At 51.2% G+C, this 25,853-nt stretch overlaps 2 protein-coding genes across 3 annotated transcripts; one reads left to right on the top strand and one right to left on the bottom strand.

Moving 5' to 3' along the window:
- Positions 1-12,534: 12,534 nt before the first annotated feature.
- Positions 12,535-19,674, top strand: NRGN (neurogranin). Of its 2 annotated transcripts, XM_033407388.2 has the most exons (4): positions 12,535-12,693; positions 18,016-18,242; positions 18,463-18,480; positions 18,885-19,674. In XM_033407388.2, exons 1-2 carry the CDS (start codon positions 12,679-12,681, stop codon positions 18,235-18,237), a joined length of 237 nt encoding a protein of 78 aa, XP_033263279.1. In that variant the 5' UTR covers positions 12,535-12,678; the 3' UTR covers positions 18,238-18,242; positions 18,463-18,480; positions 18,885-19,674. The 2 variants fall into 2 exon arrangements, with proteins under 2 accessions (XP_033263279.1, XP_049569899.1); XM_049713942.1 differs by lacking the exon at positions 18,463-18,480 and having other exon boundaries at positions 18,868-19,674.
- A 269-nt stretch (positions 19,675-19,943) lies between these two features.
- On the bottom strand, positions 19,944-25,423 carry VSIG2 (V-set and immunoglobulin domain containing 2). Its single transcript, XM_004280704.4, has 7 exons — positions 24,688-25,423; positions 24,148-24,311; positions 23,356-23,563; positions 22,417-22,575; positions 21,326-21,445; positions 21,070-21,214; positions 19,944-20,129 (listed from the first exon to the last, which is right to left on the bottom strand). Exons 1-7 carry the CDS (start codon positions 25,094-25,096, stop codon positions 19,997-19,999), a joined length of 1,338 nt encoding a protein of 445 aa, XP_004280752.2. The 5' UTR covers positions 25,097-25,423; the 3' UTR covers positions 19,944-19,996.
- Between the last annotated feature and the right edge of the window lie 430 nt (positions 25,424-25,853).

A 25,853-nucleotide genomic window follows, 5' to 3' on the forward strand; every position in this document is an offset into this window, starting at 1 on the left:
AGCTTTTATTATTGTGGTGCCCGCCAGACCTCTGGAGAATGTTTGTTTTCTTAACCATAGCATTGCAAACCATAGCATTATCCTGTATTATATTCATTCATTTGATAAATATTTATTGAGTTCCTATATGTCAGGCACTATGCTAGATGCTGAGATGTCACAATGAAAGACCAGATCCTGGCTCCACAGGCATACACAGCCTAGTGAGGAAGATAAGATGTAAACAATTACTAGGCAGGGTTGTAACTGCTAATAAAGTGCTAGCAGAATATTGAGAAGGAGGAGGCTGACCACAGCTCTTCACTCTGTGATTCTGCCTTGGTAGGGGTTGGTTGGATGCGTTTATGGCTGCCAGCATCCCGTCCTAGGCTTGGACCGGTCTGTGTCGTCCTGGAGTGTTTGTCAGTAATGTGGGCTGAGCAGAACACTTTCCAAAATGTGGTATATGGGGCTTCCCTGGTGGCGCAGTGGTTGAGAGTCCGCCTGCCGATGCAGGGGACATGGGTTCGTGCCCCGGTCCGGGAAGATCCCACATGCCGTGGAGCGGCTGGGCCCGTGAGCCATGGCCGCTGAGCCTGCGCATCCGGAGCCTGTGCTCCGCAATGGGAGAGACCACAACAGTAAGAGGCCCGCATACCGCAAAAAAAAAAAAAAAAAAAAAAAAAAAAATGTGGTATATGGGTACATACAGAGAGATGGTCTCTCTCTCTCTTTTTTTTTTTTCAGTTTGGGCCTAGCTGCAGCCTTCTCACCAACGCGAGGGTAAATCTAATACAGAGAGACTCTGAGGGAAGCACTGCTGAAAATAGCAAGGGAGACAGAGACCTGGCAACACAATTCTAAGCCCCTGGGTCCAGCCATGCCAACCCAGTTAAGTGGCCCAAGAAATTCTTGGTTTTGTTTCAACTAGGAATTCCAGAAGGAAGCAGAAGCCTGACAAGAGCCCTCAACACCAAGACCCTTTTCCTAGAGTGGAGCAGAAGGTGGCTACCTAACGTGCACATTTAGTGTCATTTGTCTCTACTGAGATACAGGGATTGAGGAGAAATTCGTCTAGGCAGCAGAAGTGGCAAGGTAACGGAGGAGCTTTGGGGTTAAACAGACTTGAGTGGAATCCCAACTCTGCTGCCTACCAGCTGTGTGACTTTGTTCAAGTTATCTAACCTCTCTTTTTCCCCACATGTCCCTTGCTGGTAAAACATGGATAATATTTGCGTCATTGGAGAACTGTGAGCATTATAGGACATAGTGTACTGAGAACGCACATGCATCACTCAGTCAGCCCGGTCCGGAACAACCCCCTTTCTTTCGGGGAACTGCTCTTCCCACACTCTAACCAAATGGTTCTGGAGGGCACTGCCAATCATACAATCCAGCTGGCGACACGGTTGTGCCACAGGCTGGGTTACTTATAATACTTTAATCTTTCTAGCCACAGGGATTGGTGCAGGGATGGGCAGGCGACCCAAGTCAGGTTTATCAGAGACCACTCCTGGGAATTTAAAAAATATTATTAATGAAGCTGCTATTGAAGAAAGACATTTCCTCTTTTTTCCCAAGGCTATAATGGTTTAAGTTCAGTGATACCTACAGCCACAATTCTAGTATTATGGGGATGGCAGCATTAAGCAGAAGGAAGCAGAGGCGAGAGATTAAAAAGGCAAGAAGAGAGTTTTGGTTAAGATTTTGTATTCCTGGGGCTTCCCTGGTGGGGCAGTGGTTGAGAGTCCGCCTGCCGATGCAGGGGACGCAGGTTCATGCCCCGGTCCGGGAAGATCCCACATGCCGCGGAGCGGCTGGGCCCGTGAGCCATGGCCGCTGGGCCTGCGCGTCCGGAGCCTGTGCTCCGCAACGGGAGAGGCCACAACAGTGAGAGGCCCGTGTACCGCAAAAAAAAAAAAAGATTTTGTATTCCTGGATCTGGTTGTGAAGCTCCTCCTCTGCCCCTGCAGTGCATTGATGCTTATGTTGATGTAAGTCAGGTTTCTATCCCTTACAACCAAGAGACTCTTGATCAATACAATGTGTGATGCCCCTAATGTAAGGCAGATGGCACATAATAAATGCTCACAGTAAACATTTGGCATATTTGAAAGTGCTCCCAGGAAAACGGTTTGAGATCTTTCAGACTTATGAAATTTTTACTTTAGTTTAAGGTAAATTCAGAAGTCCTTGTATATACACATGTGTTTACAACAATAATAATGTCTACTAACAAGTGCCGTCCCAGTGTCCCAGAGATTTCTGCTTATAGGTACAAGCCATTCCCATGTAGTGCTTAAAAGTAATGCCTATTTTAAAGGAGACGAGTGTACTTTACCCAAAGAACTGGTAAGGAATACTTGTCCTAAGGACATCTGATTAACCCTTCAGAATATCAGCACAGATCGACATAGATACACTAATATGTATAAAATAGATAACTAGTAAGAACCTGCTGTATAAAAAAATAAATTAAATTAAATACAATTCAAAACAAAAAAATATCAGCCCAACTAGACTGACAACTGCATGTGGACGTACTGTCCTCAGGAGTGGTGGGGGAGAGGAGACGTGCCCTGAAGGAGCTCTTAAAGGCTCTACAAACAAGAGATTCGGGATGAATATCTGCTCTGCTTGAATCTGTCTCCTTCCAGTGTTAACCTTGCAGGGTTTTATTTTTAGTAAAAGAGGTGGGAAGTTTCTTCACTGGGTAGTCTGATATGGTTGATCCCAATTTGAAAAAGTTTGTATGTTAATGACTTCTCTCTACCAGGTCTGTCGGGGGGATAAAGACCATCCTGTCACTGCCAGTTATAAGGAAGTACGGGTCTCCCACCTGTCACTTTTTTAAAAACAATAAGGATCAGCCATCTGACTAGAGAAAAAAATGCCCAGATCCACCCAGTCCTCATCTATCTCTGGGCTCTCTTCTCTGTCTTAAAGGAATTTTCCTTCCTCGCCAGTAAGTCTAAGTATAGCAAGCCCACACACCAGACATGGGACAAGGGTGAGGGGTTGATGTGATAGAAATGCTGAGAGAGGGACTTCCCTGGTGGCGCAGTGGTTAATCTGCCTGGCAATGCAGGGGACACGTGTTCGATCCCTGGTCCGGGAAGATCCCACATGCAACTAAGCCCGTGCACCACAACTACTGAGCCTGTGCTCTAGAGCCCGCAAGCCACAACTACTGAGCCTGTGTGCCACAACTACTGAAGCCCACACACCTAGAGTCCATGCTCCACAACAAGAGAAGCCACCGCAATGAGAAGCCTGTGCACCGCAACGAATAGTAGGCCCCGCTCGCCGCGACTAGAGAAAACCCCCACGCAGCAACAAAGACCCAATGCAGCCCAAAATAAAAAATAAATAAATAAATTTATTTAAAAAAAAAATAGAGGAAAGAAAGAAATGCTGAGAGAGACCAGGGGACCAAGGCTCTGAGTGTGACTACAGGAACTATAAATGGTCACCCAGAATCCTACAATGGTTCCTCAACTAAGCAGAGCCAATCTAGGACAACCAATTATGAGGCCAAGCTGCACGAGATCGCATAAACTCATGTCAGAAATGCTAGCTGTTCAAACTTAGAATTTTCAGGGTCTGTCATCAAAGAATCCCTGGAAATAACTTGCACATGCTGCCCCCGTCCTGTCACAATGCTGGGTACATTGATCTGAGGCACTCCAACATCTCTTGTATTATTATGGCATATGAGGGATTCCTTCGTGTAAATCTTACAGAAAGCCTGAATGATACTGGCTTAAATATATAGGAGGTTGTTTCTTCATGATTTTAGCATTTGAGTTGTTGCCTCTGGTCAAAAGACAGCTGATGCAGCTCTAAACTTCAGGTTTGTATTCAAGGCAGAGAGAAGAGGGACTGGTGGCGCCAGCTGCCTTTGCCTCCTCCTATCTGGAGAGCAAGAGCTTCCCAGAAGATTTCTCAGCAGAAATCTGCTTCTGTCTTATTGGTCATATCTGGGCCGTGTGATCAGCCCTAGCTGCCATAAAAGCTGAGAAAGTGGAAACACGCTTAGACTGATGATGACACATTCTCACGCCCGGACCCATGACAGGCTCCAACAAAACTGCAGTTCTGTTAGGAAGCAAGTGGGGGGAATGCATGGATGTTGGCTAGGTAACCAACAGTGTCTGCCATGATGGTTTTATTAAGATCTACACATCCTCACACGGTATCCCAAACACGGAACTTTCCCGTTGTTATGATCTGACATATGTTTAGCAAATTATAACATAGCTCAGCTCCACCATCCTGTTCCCAGTAGAACAGAAAGTGCTCTCTCTTCTTTAAGAGCCAAGCTTTAAATTATTAGAGGAATGCAAATCAAAACTGCAGTGAGGTATCACCTCACACCAGTCAGAATGGCCATCATTAAAATGTCCACAAACAATAAATGCTGGAGAGGGTGTGGAGAAAACGGAATCTTTGTACACTGTTGGTGAGAATGTAAATTGGTGCAGCCACGATGGAAAACAGTATGGAGTTTCTTCAAAAAACTGAAAATAGAGCTACCATATGATCTAGCAATCCAACTCCTGGGAATATATCTGGACAAAACTATAATTCAAAAAAATACATGCACCCCTACGTTCATAGCAGCACTATTCACAATAGCCAAGACATGGAAACAACCTAAATGTCCATCGACAGATGACTGGATAAAGAAGATGTGGTACATATATACAATGGAATACTACTCAGCCATAAAAAGAATGAAATAATGCCATTTGCAGCAACATGGATGGACCTAGAGATTATCATACTAAGTGAAGTAAGTCAGAAAGAGAAAGACAAATACCATATGATATCACTTATATGTGGAATTTAAAATTGACACAAATGGACTTATCTATAAAACAGAAGCAGACTCACAAACATAGAGAACAGACTTGTGGTTGCCAAGGGGGAGGGCGGGGGGGGGGAGGGATGGATTGGGAGTTTGGGATTAGCAGATGCAAACTAGTATATAGAGGATGGATAAACAACAAGGTCCTACTGTATAGCACAGGGAACTATATTCAATATCCTGTAATAAATCATAATGGAAAAGAATATGAAAAAGAATGTGTGTATACATATATATGTGTGTGTGTGTCTATATATGTGTGCATATATATATCTGAATCACTTTACTGTACATCAGAAACTAACAACATTGTAAATCAACTGTACTTCAATAAAATAAATTTTAAAAAAATGAACCAAGCTTTATACTCTTTCACTTCTGAGGAACATTTGCTATAGGATTGTGCCTACTGTACAGAGACTCGGTCTCCCAGGTACGTGTGAACATTGAACACCCGTGGAAAGATTAAATACCTTAAGGCTTCAGGGTCAAAGGGACAGAGTGGCTTTACCTAACATACTTTCTGTCTAAGCAGCAGGAACGTTTCCACTAACAACACAATCCAAAAACAGCTCATGTTCCAGCACTCCCCACCCTCACCCCACTCCAACACACGATCCCACGGCAGGCAAAGCAAAAATAACAAAAGTATATCAACCCAAATAACCATCAGTTCTTACCTCGTTAAATGCAAACACTCCACCCAAGCTGCAGAATAACAAAAGCTTATAGATAATAATCCTTTACTTTCCAGTGCTTCAGTATGAACAAAAAGGAAAAAAAAAAGTCAAACCGAACAAACATCACTTCCCAAGGTTAGAGCCAGGGTTAATCTGAGTAGAACTTCTCTCATTTTTACACTTTACATAGGACTGAATGACCAAATTCCTGTGTCATGATCCAATCCGAGGGGTGTGTGACATGACTTTCATGGTGGGTGGTGCCCTTGAGGAAGCTTTCTCTTGCAGAAGGCCTGCCACCCAGGCTCTACAACGGCTGAGTTCTAACATCTGTTCACCTGTGTCTTGGCCATATTGGATGACAGTCTGCGAGGACAATTCTGTCAATGTCTCCTTCCTTTTGAAGTCTAGGTAAGAACCTTTCCATACCAATGGAAATCAAATACTTGAATATTTATGAATAAAATGATAATGGGGGAATCATAAGGAATATAGATAAAATAAGTTTGGTGATGAGCTGAGAATTATCGTACAGCTGGATACAGTGGCGTTCCTTATATACTACTCTATTTGCTTTTGCATGTGTTTAAATTTTTCTACAGTAAAACAAAAATTTTTTTAAAAGTATAAATACAAGGCAATAGTCGCTAGACGCCAAATGAATGACCGCCATGGCGCATGGACCCAGATCAAAACCACCACTCCATCCAAGCTCTCAGAATAGAGAGTGTCAGCGTGGAGAAGCGTGAACCTGGGTTCCTGGCCATATACACACACTCCAAGAGGTGCTCAGCCTGGATGATTCTGAGTCTCTATCTCCTATATAAGAGTTTCTCCCTTCTTCCCTAAGGTAGACAATGGCAGGGGAGAATGGCCTGCCCCTCACATGACACACATTACTGGAAGAATCACGAATTTCTTTTATTTGACTGTCCAGCTGAACCACAAAAGGAGAAAAGGTCTTTAAACAGACTAAGGAATAAGGAAAAATCATACCTCATGTAAGCCTTTTTTATAAAAAAAAAAAAAAACCAATTAAAATAGGCATTTTTCTGGACCAAAATTGAAGTGGTTTTCAGGTTTGTGTGAGAGTTTAAAATATTAGCAAAATGGTTGTATCCTTGTTATAAAAATGATTGTGGGACCTCCCTGGTGGCGCAGTGGTTAATAATCTGCCTGACAGTGCAGGGGACATGGGTTCGAGCCCTGGTCCAGGAAGATCTCACGTGCCGCGGAGCAATGAAGTCCGAGTACCACAACTACTGAGCCTGCGCTCTAGAGCCTGTGAGCCACAACTACTGAAGCCTGTGAGCCTGGAGCCACAAAAGACAAGCAAGAAAAGCCACCGCAGTAAGACCACACGCCACAGGGAAGAGTAGCCCCCGCTCGCCACAACTAGAGAAGAGAGAGCCTGCGCGCAGCAATGAAGACCCAATGCAGCCAAAAATAAATGAATAAATTTATATTAAAAAAAGATTGTGTTGGTCCAATGTCTGCAGGTGGGATGTGAGGCCCAGCAGGTACACACGTTGCCTGGCCATCACTAGCTTTTTTAACATTTATTTATTTTATTTTGGCTGCATTGGGTCTTCGTTGCTGCACACGGGCTATCTCTAATTGCGGCTACTCTCCGTTGCAGTGTGTGCGCTTCTCATAGCGGTGGCTTCTCTTGTTGTGGAGCACAAGCTCTAGGTGCGCAGGCTTCAGTAGTTGCGGCATGTGGGCTCAGCAGTTGTGGCTCGCGGGCTCTAGAGCGCAGCCTCAGTAGTTGTGGTGCACGGGCTTCATTGCTCTGCAGAATGTGAGATCTTCCCGGATCAGGGCTCGAACCCATGTGCCCTGCATTGGCAGGCGGATTCTTAACCACTGCACCACCAGGGAAGTCCCCACCACTAGCTTTTATTCGTAAGGAAGCGTGGGGAAGCAAACTGAGGAAAGGGAAGTGGAGGGGTAGAGAACAGGTAAATGTTTGGGGTGATATGGGAACAAAGAGCAAACCACATCCAGGACTTTGAACCACACTGAGACCCAGAGGAGACGGCACGGAGGTGGAGGAAGCAGGCACCTGGCACATGGGCAGGAGCAAGAGGCAAGTGTGTGTTAGAGTTCTGAGGAGCAGTGCAGCTGCCGAGCAGGCATGAGCACACAGCTGGTGTGACTTAGAGGGCCGGAACTGCTCCGGTATATCTAGTCAGGGCACTGAGCTTTAGACAAAAATCCCTGCATGAGAGGCAGGAGACGGGGTTTGCTGTTCTCAGGGCCTTTCCGGACTGGAACAGTGTAAGCTAACAGTGACACTAAATGCAGTGCATGGCTCACCACTTTTGCCCCTGCCTGAAATGTCCCCCTGCCTGTTCCCAGGCCCCTTTACTTCTTTGAGTCCTATTCTTCCTCCAAACCATCCTCATCCAGGAAGCTTTCCTGGATCGTCCAAATTCTCAATTATTTCTCCCCCATCTCAATTCTCATAATACTTACCATCCACATCATTCATTTGGCATCTATCATGTATTACTTTAGGAAATATAAATATATCCCATACATGTACATATAGATATGTATATATTTATATACTTCCATATCTATATATACATAAGATACATGTGCACATAGATATATACACACATACATACATATATACTTTTTTGTGTGTGTGTGTGGTACTCAGGCCTCTCACTGTTGTGGCCTCTCCCGTTGCGGAGCACAGGCTCTGGACGCGCAGGCTCAGCCCCCTTGGCTCACGGGCCCAGCTGCTTCGCGGCATGTGGGATCGTCCTGGACTGGGACACGAACCTGTGTCCCCTGCATCAGCAGGCGGACTCTCAACTACTGCGCCACCAGGGAAGCCCCATACATATATACTTTTATCTGCAAGAGACAAGAGACTGTCAGTGATTTGCTAACCACTGTAACCCATTCCTTCGAGCCCAATGCACGTGCTGGGAGCCAAAGAGGTGAACACACACAGAATTCAAAGCTAGAACTCCTGCGTTTTAGCCCTAGTACCTCAGTTCACTAGAGGTCTAATTCCAACAAGGCACAAGTCACTTAATTAACCTCTCTAGGCCTCACTTCCTCCTCAGAAAATGCGGCTAAAAATACTAACACCTCCTCACACAGTTCTCAAAAGCAACAAATTAAATCATGGATGTGGAAGCACCTTGTAAATCACTCTTCGGATGTAGGATAACATTATTATGCTGTTCTGAGTTTTAATCCGGACTCTTCCATTTCATGACGGTGTAACCTTGGGTAAATTCTTCAGCCCCTAAAATCCTTCACTTCCTCACCTGTAAAACAGGAAAGATAATGCCCAACTTGCAGAGTTGTTGTAAGAATTAAATCACATATGAAATCACATATATAACGTGGCTAGTACGACACACAACACCCAGCACTCACTCAGAAGCCTTGGTTCCTTCCCTCGTCTCACCAAGTGTGTCCTGTTAAGCCTTCTGTATCGTGTCCCTGACAGTACCTTGCACACAGCAGAAGTCCGAGGAATATTTACTCTTCTCGATAAAGCTGCTAGTGAGAACGATGTCGATGATAACAGATAACGACTATCGACTATCGGTGAAGATGACTTAAGGGTCGTCCAGCGCCCAGCAAGCCTGACTTTTAAATTGGAACGCACCCCTAGAGCCGCGTGCTTTCTCCCCCTCTCCTTTATGACCTGTGGGGTGAGGGTGGGAGGAGGCCTCCCGTCAAGCAGAGGCCCCTTTAAAGCTGTACCCGGGCTCCCCCTCTGCCAGCCAAGTTGCTAAAAATACTACTACAGCAAAAGCTGGAATATTTGCCGAGAAAACTGAATTTCCTGCCACCCTCACCCCCTCCGCTCAAATGAGTAAAATCCTGACCTAAGAAGCCCCCAAATCAGCTCCACCAAAGGCACAGCCTCCTACTTCCCACCCTCGTCTTATCATGGAGTCCCTCTGTGGGCTTGAGCCAGGATGTTATGTTCAGAAAGTGCCCACTCCCGGGAGGGGAAGCCGCAAGAATTGGCAAATAGCTTGCCATGTGGTTTGGCTTTTCTCTCAGCTCACAAGGACCAACTCTCTCCAAATCCCCCTCCATCTGTCCCAAGAAGGATCTGTATCGGACCCCAGAAGCTTCCCACTAATCCATCTTTTATCCTCTCTTTTTTTGAACCATCTCCTCCTCTGCCAGCCTTGCCTTCTATTCTGTGCCCTCCTCCTCCACGCTCCATGCTGGGTCCAGACCCTGCACCCACACGTCCCAGCTCCCTCTCTAACCGGGCCCTTCCGGAGTTCTTCTCCTATCCAGGCCTGCAGTCCTTCTCCTTCAATAGCTGGGGAGGGGGGGGGGAAGGGGGGGCAAAGATAGAGGAGAGTTTTTGAAATCTCGAGATTTCAAGAGTCAAGGAGGATAACTGTAGGGCCCAAGCCCAGCAGATTACTAGGTAACACTCCAAAGGCTGACCTTGGCCCCAGGTGAGACGCAGGGTGAGGCAGCCTGCTCCTTAAACCAGCCAGACCCGGCATTCCACACTGCTCCTGTCCCCTTTCCTTCTCATTGGTTCGAGAATCAGAGGCTCAGAGTTCCACCCAGCCGGACTTGCTGACAAACTCTGGCCACTTAGTCCAGATGAGGAACCCCTTACCAGGGGAAGTGCATGCCCTTGATGTGTGCTAGTGAAGGGGTCCACTTCCGTGCGTGTCTTTGGATGTGAGTGTGTGGCAAGGTGCCCACAGTATGTGTCTCTGTGGATGTGTGGACCTTGTGTGTGTCTGCGTGTAGGTGTCATTAAATGGGGCCATCCTCTGGAGATTTGAGTCTGTGGGTGTCTGTCTTCCTATCCCAGTCTCTGCCTTCCTGTCTGTCTCCCTTTTCCTCACCTCGGGGCCTGCCCATCCCCCAGGACAAGCACTGCGGCCAGTTCTGCGTAGGCGCCTCAAGTGGGCTGTCGCTGAGATGGTTGTTTTGCCCATGGAACTGATAAGCGCGTGTACCTGTTCTCCCTTGGGCTCACTGGTGTTCAGAGACACCCTCACCCCACACAAAGGTGTCTTTTAGGAAGACGAAAGGGCTGTGCTGCCTGTGAGGGGGTTTGTTGGGGGGGGGCACATTTTAAAGATAGCCCCTCTTCAGCTCTGACCAGCAGGAAGAAGGGCCTAGAGGCAGCGCAGTCTGCAGAGGGATGTTGCCTAGCAACTTGGGAGACTTTACTGCAAACTCACTAAATCCTGAATTCCTCAGCTCTAATTTGGGAAGAGAGAAGCACGGAGTCCAAGCCTGATATCCAGTCTGCCCCCAGTGTCCTCCTTCCCTCTCTCCTCTGGAATCTGGAGTTGAAATCCAACGGGAGCTGGCACAAACCAATGCCCTAGATGTGCGCATCATTTAGGCAAGGGCTCGAGTTCCCAGGACATCCTGTCATTTGGTGGAGGGGGGGGGATGGAGGATGTGCCAGAGACAGATTGGGGAACAGATTTTCAGTTACAAGGGTGGGTGGGTCCCAAACATGCTGGGAGAGACACCCCTACACCCCAAGCTCTGGAATCCCAGCCAGCATCCAGCTCAGCTTGGGGCCCCAAGCTGGCTAACCCTGTCCCCAGCCAGAGTGGCCACTGGAATTTCCCTTCCGCTCATCTTCCCTTTGGCAAGCAAAGCCCGTGGCCCAAATATTCAGGTAAGAAGGAAGCGTGTGACAGCCATGCTAGGACTGGCCAGGGGCTGTTGGTTCACAGCAGTGCTGTTGCAGGATCCCCTGTCCCGACCAGAGCCACAGGGCATTTTCCCCCTCCTCCCTCTGCTTCAGTCAACAGGCCCGAAGGGCAGCCTTCCTTTCTTCCTTCCCTCCTCTGCGACCTCAGCTGAGAAAGACTTTCTAGTTTTCTCAGAGGTGGCCCACTCTCTTCACTAACATGCCACACTGTCAGCTCTCGTACCCTGACTGGTCTGGGGAGGCTGGCGACCACGAAAGTGGCAGGCTGCTCCTCCACGAGCCTCCTCCCCTATCTCCCCTTCCCAGGCCTCTGACAAAGCCCACATCCTTCCTCCATCGTGGACCTAAAGAACTGATGACTTCTGATATTTCCCTACACTGGGTTGAGAGTATTGTTTTCCTCCCAGGAGCAAGGGTGAGAGTGGTCAGCTTTTGTCGTATTCAGAAACAGTAGATTAAGAGGTGAGGGAGAGTGTGGTTCAGTGAGTGGGAAGGAAGAGTGCCCACATCCATATATAAATACATACAAGGGGTGTTGTGCATGTATGATTTTGTCTGTTTAGTGCAGGGCATTTAGATGGATGGATGGATAGATACGTAATGCAGACAGTTCAGGTAGTGTGATTGCCTGTGGATATGTGTGCGTGTGTGTGCACATAACGGGGAATCTGCATGTATCTGCTCAGTGTGTGTACCAGGTCTGTGTAGTTATTTCTGCAGGCTGTGTCTGTAGTGTCTGAATGTTGAAGAAATGCACGTTTTAGTGAGCCTGGGGAGTATCATATATGGGCATGTGGGGCACAGGCGTGAGCTTTTGTGTTTATGTGTGCCCACCTTCTCCATTCCACAGCAGAGTGATGACGATACCTTTAAACCGCACGTCTTAGGGGGCATTTCTTTGAGGACTGAGGGGGAGGGAAGGTGGAGGGAGCCATATTTGGGACTCTAGCTAGGTTGTGGAAGTGTGGGGAGGTGGGTGAGGGGTGCATGCTTTTCTCTATGTGGGTGGGAGGGATGCTGTGCACAGATGCGAGCGTATTCGTGCCCGGGATGTCGGGGTCCTCCTTCTGCCTGCGCCAGCATACATCTGCCTGGCAGTCTGCCGCCTCGGCAGCAGGGGCGGTGAGTTTGGGAGGATGGGGTGTGTAGGAGGAATGGATGGAAGTGTGTAGGCAGAGGGGTTGGGGCAGGAGAGGGAGCGAGCCGGAGGGAGCCGGGAGGGGGCGTGGTCCCCCTCCAATCTCCCCGCCCACCCTGCCGAAGGCTTCTCCTGATTGGCTTCTCGACCGCAGGGCTCAGGTTACTTTCTCCCGCAGGGCCGAGCGCGGGAGAGAGGACCCGAGAGCTGAGCGGCTGGTTTGGCCCCGGTCGGCTGCCTCCCCACTGCCCGAGTCCCCACCCGGCACCGCACCGACACCCTGCGCCAGCCTCCGTCCCAGACAAGGGCCCCCAACACCAGCATGGACTGCTGCACCGTAAGTTAGAGGGCCTGGGGGACGGGCACTCAGCTTGGCCTGGGGGAAGGGGCACCCGAGAAGCCCCTGGAGGGCGAGTGAGGGATGGAAGTGGGTGCAGAAGACCTAGCAGCAGTAAGGGTGCCTGCTGAGACGTGGGTGGTGGGTGGTGGAAGGCGCCCGCCTGACTTGAAAGCCCTAGGAAGAATGTCCCCCAACTCGTGGGGGCGTCTGGGCGCGCATCCGCCAGGCAGTCTAGGTTGGTCTGGGAGCTCGGCAAGGCTCTGCAACAGGGAAGCTGCAGGTTAGACGAGAAGAGGAACTTCCCCCAGAGTGACGCTGGAAACCGTCTCCTAGCGAAGCTACCGCGACTCCTTTCCCCTGGCTTTCATCCCCCACCCCATTCCCCATCCCACTGCCACCGCCGTCGGTGGGCTGACAGGTTGACTCTCGTGACCCTCGCGCCCTGTACAGCGCCGGTGAGATAGTCAATTATTATTGGTTAGCTTAGTAGCGATGATGGGTTGCAAAGAGCCTAGTCCGTGTGGTTCTGGGGAGGGACTGGCCAGACCTCCAATGCCTTCTAGCCCTGGAGGGGGCTGGGTGAAGTGACCGCGAGAGAGCCCTGCTGGCGAGGGAAGGAAGTGTCTGCAATTTGTCAGCGCCCACACGGAGACCTAATGCCAGAGCGGGTTGCTGTTAAAGTACTCTGGTATGAAAGCGCCTGGTACAGGACCAGGCTGCTGGCACAGTCGAGGAGTGCAGTGATCATGCATGTATACAATTTATTTGTTCATTTATTTGATATTTTATTTTTTTTTAGCCCCTACATATGGAGAAAGTCCTACTCCAAAGTCTTGTATTCTCAGCCGTTTGGTCAACCCAGCTAATGATACAAGAGGTTATCACTTTGCCTGCTTAGAAAAGGGAAAAAAGTGAGGTTTGGAAGGAAAGAATAGACCAGTTTAGAAGAGGTGAGACTTCCCTATGTCTGGGTGCCAAGAGGCAGAAAGAACTTAGGGACAAGTGGTTGTGGTTGTTGTTATGATGTTTAACTCTTATTAATACAAATAATAGTTGTCAATTTGTGAATGCTTACCATGTACCTAACATTTTATGTTTAATCATCACAACAACCCTGTGAAGTAGATATTTTCCCCATATTACAGATGTGCAAACTGATGTTTAGAAAGATTAAATGATTTGCCCAAGGAGGCACTGCTTCTAAGTGTGGAGGTGGGACACTAGCCTTGTCTGATTCCAATAGCTGTAATTTAACCTCTCCTATAAACATTTACTATATTTCCTCATTATAAAGGTAATATGGTCATAACAAAAAAATTTAAAAACTAAAGAAAAGTATAAAAAAGAAACACATCAATCATCTACAATCCCACCCCCTGGAGAAAGCTCTAATAACATATTTTCTTCCAGGCTTTCTCCTCTGTTTGTTATTCCCCAGGAAGCAGTTTTTGGTTGTGAAAGGAGGAATGGGCTCTTAATGGAGGTTCCTGGGCTCCTCACCCCCAGCAGTATTTTACAAAACAGAGAAAATAAATGGATGGTGGGATCTGGATACACATGTAAGGGAGAGGAAATACTGCCAAGATGGTAAGAATGATGGGGAAGGGAAGGTAGGAAGAATGGTCAGTGGAAGGAGGTGAGAGAGCAAAGACTCCAAGAAGCCAGGGAAGGAATGTAAATTGTCTCCCCTGGTACCTGCAGGACTAATTAGAGTAGGATGTCGTGTCCCTGCCTGTAGGCTCTGGTCTGCCCTGGACCATGCTCCTGGGTGCCCACAAGGCCATACTGAGGGATTGGTAGACGTGGTTGGAATAAGTGTCCCCTAAAAAAAGGAGAAGCTGCCCACCCAAACAGCACAGAAGAGGCAAATGCACAATTATCCCAGTGGCCCAGCACCCTGGGTCACCTCCTCCAGCACATTCTCTACACAGGAGCCTTCCCCTTTCAGGCCCTGTCCTGGGTCTGCAGGGCTAAAGAACTGAGCAAGAGACAACACCATTGTCAGGCTGTGGCGGGGGCGGGGAGGGGTGGCGTGGTGGCCAAGAAGAGGTAACGGGGCAGAGCATAGGGGCAGGGCTGGCACTGAGCATCTTCCTACCCAACCCCATTCTGTGGAGGGCTGGGCTCAGCGCTGGGAAGCAGCTGGGACATGCATAGAGAGCAGAGCACATCTGGGGGGTGGGGACCGGTCCCTCTTCACCTTCCATTCTGGGGCTGTCCTTGCTGACCATCCAGCCTGGTGTCCTGCTTTATTTTCTTCTTTCTCCTTTGTAAGGAGGCGCAAACAGAAATGAGAAGAAGAAAACAGATCCGCTTTTTTTTTTATAAGAGCAAGAGCTGTTGATTCAGATGTATCAGTTGCCATTTACATAGTCTGACTTTATATCTGACTTTCCTGAAGTCACTTAATATAAAAAGGCAAAGAAACATTTTTTTGGACCCATTTTTTGCTTGGTCTAGTTGACTTGGTCCAGCTGAACGCATAATTACCTGCCCTGAGGTAGTGGTTAACAGCACAGGTTTCTGAATCCCATCACTATTTGTCAGCTCTGTGACCTTGGGTAAGTTACAAAATGTCTCTGAGGATGTGTCTTTACCTGTAAAATGGGAATTAAATGAGGTAATGTGTGCAAAGCGCTTAACACAGGGCCCAGCATATAACAAGCAGTAGGCAGGGATCGTTCTTAAAGCTTTTAGGATTTGGGAGCTGAAGGAGACTCTATTCATCTAGGCCAAGTTCTAGTTGTGGCTGAAGATATTGAGACCCTCAGAGGTGAAGTGATGGGACCATTTGGGACCAGAAACCATGGCTCGTGTTTTGCCCACCTTTGTCCCCCTCCCCCTCCCCCTCCTACAAACCCCCCAGTTCATGCAGAGCTCTCAGGCATACACCATCAGATCTTGGCTTTGGAAGGCACCAACCCAGGCACCATGACCCTTCCCGGATTCCTTTTACTGTCCCTCTATTTCTGTGCCTCCAGCTCTGCCCTGAGAATTCAGCTGGAGGGAGAGGGGGCTGATTCCGGGGAGGAGCAGCGTGCTGAGGGTGGCTCTGTCTGTTGTTCTGGGTCCAGCTGGGTGGGTGGTGACCGCAGGTGGGCCTTAGCATGTTTGGGGGAAGGTACCCCTTCCTCCGCTCAACCTCTACAGCTGCTGGCCCAGGAGAGGGGCTCAGGAATGTTTTCTTGATCATCGTCCTCTTTTGAGAAGAAGCATCCCTATTCCCTGAGACATCCCAAGAAAGGCTTGAGCTCTGAGAATCAAGGATCCAAAAAGGGTTGTTTCTGTTTCTAAGTGGGGGATAAGATGTCGAGGGGCGAGCACTAGACCCAGAAAAGACAAAAAGAGTGTGTCAGACCCCGCCACAACCACACCGGCCCTTGATAACTCCTCTTAACCGAAGCTGAATCAATTGTGGACATCTTGAGCACAAACTGAGGAACTCTGAAGCCCAGGAAATGAAGACAGCCTTGGGAACCATATGAGAGGAAGCCATTTGTAAACCTGGGCTTAGGGCATCTGGGATGTAAATCTGTGCCTCCTAGGACAGGACCGGGCTGGGGCAGTGATCACTGAGGCCCCACGCACACCCATCCCAATTCTGTGAACCGGATGGGCGATAGAGCGAGGGGAAAGGAATAGAACTGAATTACTACTACTGTGTGAGACCTCTGCGGAGAAGCAAAGTACAGGGAAAGCAGTGGAAGTCCCCAGGCGAAAAAAAAAAAGCAAATTCCTAGAAGCCAGAGGGTCAGTTCAAAGAAGAAATGCCCTTCTAACTCCACAGTACCCTTCTGCTTCCTACCCCACGTCATCACTGTGAGTAACGCTAAGCGAGAGGCAGGCTGGGGGCGGGGGCGCTGAGGCCCTCTCCGTTCCAGAGCCTCGACTCTGAAATCAGTCCCATCAATTCCCTAACCCTTTCTATTCTCAGCTAGGGCAGGCTGCTGGGGAAACAGAAACCTGGAGCCTGTGGGTGGGTCTCATTATTTTTAGGTTGATCCCTATGAAATTGTTTTTATATGACCACTTTAGCCTACAAAAACAGCTCTTTCACATCAACTCACTATCATTTAAAGGAATCATAATAGCTACCATTAATCGACCAACTAGATCATGCCAGAAGCTTTCTGCATATCACATTGTTTATTCTTCCCCACAGCCCAGAGGTAGATATTATTATCTGATTGCAGATGAAGGAACTGAGTTAGGAAAAGCTTAGAAAAATTGCCCAAGACCACTCAGTTAGCAAGTGGTGGAGCTTGGTTCCTTTTCTTGAATGCCTTTGCTTACCTGCAGCGTAGGGGTTAAAAATATACTCTGGACTCTGACATACAAAGGATTGACTCTTTGGTCCACTGATAAATACCTGTATGACCTCAGGTATGGTTTCCACACTCTAATCAGTTTTATCAGGGGTAAACTGGGATAACAATAAAAGGTACGTCATAGAGTTGTTGCCAAGACTAAATAAAATAACATCTGTAAAACTCCGTGATGCTGTGCCGGGAACCAGGGCAGGGCTTAAATGGTAGCTATTGTCATAATTCTTTTCTTTCTCTTGAGCACATCATGGAAAGGGCTTCTTGCTCCTGCTCTTTTCCTTTTGTCCTTTTTTGGAGTGAAGCCTTTTCTCTGTAGCTTCTTCCAGACCATCTCCTCTCTTCTGTTTGAGTACATCCTGAGGCGCAGTGCAAAATGGAGAGGCAATGGGAAAACAGTCTCTGGCCTCTAGCCCTGGGTGGAGGGAGGCTGCGTCGCTGAGGGGTAAGCCCCATCCTCACCCTAACTCCAGCTTTGAGCTCTGGTGTGATTCTACTTAGCGAAGGGACTGGCCTGCTGATTCTTCTGAACCCTCTCCCAGGGAATCCTGGACTCAGAAGGGACCCTTCTGAGCTGGAGGCACCCTGTGAGGACGGGGGAAAGGCAGCCACATCCAGGAGTCCCTGCTGTGGTTTACTGTGCTCCTCCAAACCCACCCTCCGGTCAGCTGGGCAGCTCCCCTAACTCGGCTGCTGGCAAGGGGCCTTCGCTCACTCAGGGCTACCCGGCTGTCTTGTATCCCATCTACCGTGCACTTCTCTTTCCTGAGTTGGGAACACAACTGTGTCCACCTGACCCTGAACCTTCCTTTTTGCCTGCCGCTGCCCAGAAGACACACACACACACACACACACACACAGGCCCTGCCTTAGCCCTTCTCTGCACTTTCCACTCCCGCGTCGCCCTCGTCTCAATCCCCCAACACTGTCCTCCTACCCCACCCTCGGGGGGCCTCGGCCCGGTCACCCCACAAGGACGCCCCCCCCCACCCCCCAGGAGAGCGCCTGCTCCAAGCCGGACGACGACATTCTAGACATCCCGCTGGACGATCCGGGTGCCAACGCGGCCGCTGCCAAAATCCAGGCGAGTTTCCGGGGCCACATGGCGCGGAAGAAGATAAAGAGCGGAGAGCGCGGCCGGAAGGGCCCGGGCCCCGGGGGTCCTGGCGGAGCTGGGGGCGCCCGGGGAGGCGCGGGCGGCGGCCCCAGCGGAGACTAGGCCAGGTGAGGCGGGCCACAGGCTCTCCTTCCCGACCCCGGACCCCCTCCTCCGAAGGAGCAAGGAAGACTAAGGGCGGCTGGGGGGTGGAGAGGGGTGTGGAAGGATGGGGACCTAGAAATCTGAGACGTGCGGGGGGTGGGAGGAGGCTGAGGACGCCGCGGGTTGGAGCGCTCACCTGTTTCTCTCTCTCCACCCGGCCTGCTGCCCCGCCCCGGACCAAAGAACTGAGCATTTTCGAAGGTAATGAATACGACTCCGAAGCAGCGGGGTGGGACCCCTGAGTGGGAGGAAAGGACCAAATCCCCAGCCCTTCCCTCCGCCCGCCCTCACCTCCTCCCAGCCAGGGAAAATGCACCTGCGCCTGCAGGCTTTCTGACACTTGGAGACGCCTGAGACTGCGACGGGGACGCACCTGGACCGACACAGATACCCAGTCACCCGCGTTTGACCAGCCCGGCCGGGGGCCATAAACACCCAGCGTCTCACACGTACCGGCCGCGGGCTCATTTCAGCTCAGTGACTCAGTGGGCAGTTCCGGGTGACCGGGGCACCCTGGTGCTCCCCGCCCTGGTTCCTGGTTCAGGAAGGAGAGGGGAGAGGAAGTACTGGGAGAGGGCAGGTGCTCAGACCTTCTCTCTCCTCAGTTCCCGAAGAGAGATGGATGCCACGTCCCCTTCGCAGTGACGAGACTTCCCTGCCGTGTTTGTGATCCTCTCCTTCCCACCAACCTGCCAGCTTCAGGAGCCCTCTCTGCGTCCTCAGAGACTCCCTCACCGAGGCAGACTCCGTCGAGGACTCACCAAGGCCGTGCCCTTTTAGTTAGTTCTCCAGTCTAGTATGGTCCCCATTTGCCCTCCCTTCGACCCTAACCCCAATCTCCGCGCTCCCAAATCTTCCTTCTTTAGCTTCTCGCCCACCTCTCCCCGCACCCAGCATGCTGCTCTGCCTCCGCAGCCTCGGTGCGCTTCCCTTCGCGCTCTGCGGAGGGCGCCCTAACCGTTGCCCAAAAACACTCCAAAAAAAAGTCCTTTCGATCTCTGCGCAGCTAAAGGGGGCGCCGTGCCTCTCTGCGCTGTTCACGTCCCAGCTTAGTCCCAGAACTTTGGATAGGGCAGGAGGGTTTTTATGGTGTCGGATACCCCTTGCTGTGATCGGAAGTCCCCATTTCACACCCCAACCCCACACCTGCCTGTAATCTGCCCTCCCCTCTCCCCAGCGCACCCCGAGAGCCGCCTCTCCAGCTCTCTGCTTGTTTCTGCAAAGGCCGAGTGTGGGGGAGGCTCGGTAGGAGGAGTCTTCCGCGGCCCCGCCCCTGCTCCTGCTGGCCCCGCCCCCACGGGCTCCTGGGGCTGTGGCCGGGAGGGTTTTTATCTCCGTGTGTGCATGTGACCGTGCTGGGTTGGAATGTGAACAATAAAGAGGAATGTCCAAGTGTTCAGAGGGTGCCGGGGGGGAGGGAGTTTGGGTGCACAAGGCCACCGTTCGAAATTTTGAACAATCTCCTTTGACCGAACCAAAAAGTGGAGGTGGAGAGGGGGAAGGGAGGAGAGGAACCTAGGTTAGAACGTACCTTCGGAACCAACCAGACTTCCCGCCTACAGCATCCCTTCTGGGACTTCAAGCCCGCTCCTTCCCTTACCGGTAACACCCTCTGGGCCGCCTAGAGGAATTTGCTATACCGGCAGAAAGAAGGAGACAATATGGTACCCAAAGGCTTTACTTCTTGATATTCCCCCCTCAGGGATCGGGAGAGAAATCAGACAAGCATAGGGAGCTTAGACTTGGTGGTCGTCACAGTGCTGGCAGACGAGGGCCTCTCCAGGAGCCCACTGTTAGAATCGGCCCTCACAGAAGTTTGCTCAGAAATCCCAGGTGCGGTGGCATCCTCCCTGATAAACATAGGCAATTCTTAGTGAAGGCTGGAAGCCTCCCTCAGAGCACCATCATCCTCTAACCCAGGGACTTCTAATTTTCACTCTGCATAGGAATCATGGTGGAACTTTGGTGAAATGAAGATTTCAGGCCCCATCACCCCAACACACACACACACACACACACACACACACACAGATTCTGCTTCAGGAGGAATAGGAAGTGGCTTGAATCTGCATGTTTAACAAGCTCCCGGTGACTTCTGTTCGAGTAATCTGAGGACCACACTTGGAGAAATATTGCTCTGATCCCTATTCTGGACCCCATGACTGACAGCTGAAGTTGATGACAGGCGGCTTTTGCCCCTCCTTTCCTTACTAACCCCCACACAAGGACTAAACTCAGCTGAGTGCTCAGGACAGACAACTGGCCTCCACATCCTGTCGATGTGTATAAAAGGCCTTAAATAGTGAAAAGTAAAAATTCTTCTAAGTGTGAGGAGGTGAGGGCAGCTCATGAACCAAGCCCTCCACCCCGCACACTTCGCTCACACGCTCAACTACACGGGCTGTACTGCCACTCCTACCACAGAAGCCCAGGGCTGAGCAGCACCCCGTGCCCTGACCGCCCCCCCACAAAGGTGTCAGAGTTTGAGGGCTGAAATCACCAACTCTTTTTTGTTTTGTTTTGTTTTTTGCGATACGCGGGCCTCTCACTGCTGTGGCCTCTCCCGTTGCGGAGCACAGGCTCCGGACACGCAGGCTCAGCGGCCATGGCTCACGGGCCCAGCCGCTCCGCGACATGTGGGATCTTCCCGGACTGGGGCACGAACCCGCGTCCCCTGCATCGGCGGGTGGACTCTCAACCACTGCGCCACCAGGGAAGCCCTGAAGTCACCAACTCTTAACCCAAGCCCTTTCTTCCCACTCGGCACCGGCCCTCAGCCCTCCTGCTCACCGTAGGTCACTACCCCCGTATGTCTCCTTGGGCTTCTTCCTCCTGTCTTTCTGGAACCGTATCAGGCAGAACACAGCAACTGACAGGAAGAGCACGCCCAGCAGCACCCCGATCACAGCCCCGGCCACTCGGCCTTTGGAAGGCTCTAGGAGACACAGGATCCTCAGAGCTGCAGACCTTCCTTGGTGCCTCAGATAGCTTCATGCAGACCCCCAACCCAGGCCTGCCAGCCCAGCCTTTGCCCAGCATCCCCTACCAGTCACAGAGAGGGTCAGCTCACAGGATGCGCTGCCCATCTGGTTGGTGGCCACACAGCGGTAGGTGCCCGAGGAAGCCAGGGAGAGATTGGTGAGAATGAGCTGGCCGGACACCTCATCTAGAGGGTAAAGAGGAAGTGTTCCATCATTCATTCAACTCACAGTGAGCTATACTATGACAAAAGCATATTTCATTTCATCTTACAATAATCCTGTCAGGAAGGGACTAACCTCATTCTATTAGTGGGGAAACTGGCTCAGAGAAGGAAAGTAATTGTCCAAGGCGACCCAGAGAGGAAGTGTCAAAACCACTGCAACTTCTGTGCTCTTCCCACACTACACAGCTGCCTTTTCAGGGAAGGGGGAGACAGCACACACATGAAGGGTTCAGAAACCACAGTGGAATCGGGGTGGGGTGTCTACTGGCTGATGTCAGGTTCTTGGTTGGGGGAAAAGGGCTTGATTGCTGGAAACTGTGCCCTCTGGGTGGCTCTCAGCTGACCCAAATGCTCTTCTAAGCTGCTTCTTACCTTCCCTTTAGAAGGAAGAGCACACATTGGGAGGTGATCTGGGGGGCTCTCTGGATTGATAAAGGGACTTGCTGGGGCTGGGAGGAGAACCAGGGCACTGGAGCCAGCATGAGGAGGCTGGGAAGCCAAGGCTCTTAGACAGTCACATGGTTCCTTGAAGAAACTGGCTAAATGATTCAAGCCAGTCCATGCTACTCTTCCTCGGCTTCCTCTCTAGGAAGTTTGGAAATGATTCATGACCCTCAAGAAATCTAAAAGGAATCCCAACCCCCAAAATAGGCAAGTGGGAATCATAGAATGCCCCTGCCTTCCACTCTCTTCCAGGATATCAGAAGTACATTTAGCTTGAGTAATGCTCCGGGGACCACGCAGCCACAGACTGTACAGGAAGACAGGAGGGAACAATAACAGAAGCCAGGGAAGAAGCAGGGGAAAGGTATAGCAGTGTGTCTCATACCTGCAAGCTTGGAACTCGTACTGTGGGCGTGTGGAGTTTAGAGGTCAGATTTGCCCAGGTTCTGAGTCCCTTCTTCCTTGAAGAAGGTGGTGTGGGCCCTTACCTTGTACCATGCTGCCGGGAGGTGGTGTAGGAGAAGATCCAAGGCGGATCCAGTTGTACACTGGCCTGGGGGCTCCCTCGGAAGAGCTGCATCTCAATGCAGTAGAGCCCCCCACGGAGGTTTGACCACTCTGACTGCACGAGGGGCTATTGGGAGGCACTGCAAAAATCACAGGAAGTACCTTAGCCATCTTCTAAGCCCACCCCCATGAAGTGCTAGGTTTCCTGCTTCAATACCTCCTACCACGTAGCGGTCCAACTCTATTCACGTACCACTGCATCCCAGGGAAATGATTTCCACTATTGGAAATTCTGATTGTTAAGAAAATTCTTCTTCATGTTGAACCAAAATCTGTGTTAGTAATATCCCAGTTGGTCTCAATACCTGCCCTCTGGGCCCACAAAGAGAAATGAAAAAAACTCTCCTCCCCAGGACAGCCCTTCAGATATTTGAATGCTGCTGTCATACACCACCTCCTAAGTCTTCTCTCTTCCATCTAAACATCTCCAGCCCCTTTAATAGTTTCTTCTGTTTGCTCATCTCCAAGCAGGCTCTAGTTTGGGGTGAGATGGGTGATCTGAACACAAAGTTAGTGCTTAGTGACAGGGGCCCTTTTTCCTTTGATGGGCACTCCCCCTCTCTGCTACTGACCTAGAGAGGGACAGAAACCTAGCTACAAATGGGAGGTTCCCCCAAAGATGGAGCTGTTGGGGGCATGACTCAGATCCCTATCTGTGGGAGCGACTGAGGGAGGAGGCGTTCTTTGTGGAGGGTGGAGCAGGGGTAGGATTGGAGGACTTTGGGAAGGAGGCATTTTCCTTCGGGGTCCCCAGTGCAGTTGTGCCCTTGGGCTGGAAATCAGGATAGGGGAGGATTGAGCAGGGCCAGTGCAATCTTTCGGGTTATGTGGGTGGCTGGTGGGTCCCCAGCCTGCCTCACCCAGCACAGTGAGGTTGATTAACCCCAACCCATTGCTGTAGAAATCGGGCGGGTTGTTAACGTGACAGAGGTAGGTTCCAGTGTCCGAGGGGTGGACATCAGTCAGTTTCAGGGTGGCCACTCCTCCTGTGGGGGGGTTCTGAAGCAGGCTGGCCCTCTCTGCCTTAGAACCAGTTGGATACAGCTGGCCGTTGGTGAAGTACAGGATCTGGGGAGAAGCAGAAGACACATATGTGCTTTTTGCCACCTGGCGTCAACTCTGTAGTCTTTCTTCAACGCGGGTATTAGAAGCCCCTCCCTATGGCCGCCAGGGAAGCTGATACTCTGCAGCCAGAACCAGGGAGGTCTATCTGTCGCCAAATACCATCCCTTCCCAGGTGCTGAATGAACTAGAGTCATTGCTTTCCGCTAAGCATGCTCTCAATCTGGGGGGAGGGGAAGCAAATATTCCCGGAGGGGGCAGCATTTTTATCCTGCTTTTAATCACAACCGCTTAGCCTTGGTGGGTTTATGAACTGACACTGGAGCGGCACTAACGTACAGGGGTTGCATGGAGGAACTCGGGGAGGCGGCTGGATACACAGGGCTGTATGTGTGATATAGCCTCACGGAGACTGCGTTCCTAAGAAGATCTAGAAAGATCTTTTTCATCCAAGCATACTGATCCACAAATGCGCCCTCTCCGACCCCCTCGCCCTCATCGCTGGGTGGGTCCCCTGTTCCTGCCTCTCTTGGCCAAGCCCGCCAAAGGCAGGAGGGCCCCCCCATTCCGCGCGGGTGCCCTCAGCTCACGGGTTGGGACGAGGAGACGGGCCTCCCAGGCTGCACGAAGCTCCACTCCAGGGCGAAGTTGTCTCCCACCGACGTGCTGTAGCTGCACGTCAGCTCGGCGGTCTTGCCCACCGGCGCGCTCAGGGGCTCGGTGGGCACCTTCACCTCCACGGCCAGCCCGGGGGCTGCAGTGGCCGAAAGGCCGGCGGGAGAAGCGCTCAGGTGACGCGGCCGGGGTGCCCTTCTTCCCCTGGGGCTCAACTCCCTCCGCTCCATCCCTCCCTTCCTGAAGCCTGAGGTTTCCAGGAGGGAGGAGCCCACACACCACCGGCTCTTCGGGTGGAAGGACCTGAAAGGGCCAAGACTGGGCCCGGTCTGAGGGTGTGCTTGTCGGGGAAAGGAAAACAAAAGTCGGGTGGTGGTTACACCCTCCCGAGAGGCCCAACTTGTCTGCTGGCCCAGCGGCCTCCTCTGTCCTCCACCCTCCCAGCGGCCTTCGACGTCTTCTCCCGGGCTCTGGCCCCGCCCCCTCCCACCGCCATTCGCTGGCCCCCTCCTTACCACTCAAGCAGACCCAGCCCAGCAGGGCTCCGCAGAGGAAGGGCCCCTGGAGCCAGGCCATGGCCGCGTCCTGCCGGCTCTTGGTCCGTCTGGGTGTCTGGCTCTGGGAGAAGGTAGCGAGTGCCCACACGGCAGCCTCCTGGTGCCGGGCCCCAGTGAGACTGGCTATCTCAGAGCAAACAAGGGGAGAGGCCTGGCCCTCAGGTAAGGAAGTGCTTCTCCCTCCTCCAGGCCCCAGTACAGGAATCATTCTAGCCCTACTTCCTTCTTTTGTCCCCCTCCCCCCAATTTCTGAAGCAGTCAGGCTCTGGGGAAAGGGCTGGGCCTGGGGTGGGTACTTCAGGACAGGAGAGAGATCAGAACTGGTGCTCTGTAGGGAAAGAGTGACGCAGGAGGAAGAGGGAGGCATTCTGATAACCTGGGAGCTGGCAAATGATGTCACCACTTTGGGGTCTCACACTGTGAGCTTGAGCCCCAGGCCAGGGCCCTACCACCCTCTTCAGAGTCTTGCTCCTTCTGAGCCCCTCAGCCCCTCTTCCAGGTACTCCTCTGAGATCCCTTCTTTGGCACCTTTATCACCACTTGCTGAGGCAGGAGTCTCCGTGGAAACTACAAGCCCTCCCCCCTCCCAGAGCCACCCCATTTCACGGGCAGAGAAACTGAGGTCTGGAGGAGCCCCTACCCTTGGTAGGAAAAGGTGTGGCAGGACTGGGGTGGACACACCGCCACCACATCCTGTGCCTGGCTCCCCCCCAGCATGAGGGGGGTCACTGCTGGACGGGCAAAAAGACAGGTAAGCATTCAGTGGTCTGGGAGAGGAGCAGAAGCCAGGTTCTTCTCCTCTGCTCTTGAGGAGGAAACAGGAGATAAGCGCACGCACACCTGAGCTGTGAGCGCTCAAGCTCCCGCAGAGAGTCACCAATTTTATCCCCTTGCTGCTCAGAGTGAGTGAGGGTCTCCCAGCCCCAAGCTCTTTGTGCCTCTGCACCACTGCCTGACAGCAAACGACCCTTTTAAAGACTCTAGAAGAGCTATCCCGAGCCAGCAAGCCAAGCTGGAGGCTGTGCGGAGAAGCCCTTCTGGGTCCACCGCCTGGGCAGGGTCCTTTTTGCATCATCCTGAGACTCAGCTTCTCCTGGGAATTCCAAGCTTGAAAAGGTGATTTG

The sequence above is a fragment of the Orcinus orca genome, chromosome 8 (genome assembly GCF_937001465.1).
Source record: "Orcinus orca chromosome 8, mOrcOrc1.1, whole genome shotgun sequence".
Taxonomy (NCBI): domain Eukaryota; kingdom Metazoa; phylum Chordata; class Mammalia; order Artiodactyla; family Delphinidae; genus Orcinus; species Orcinus orca.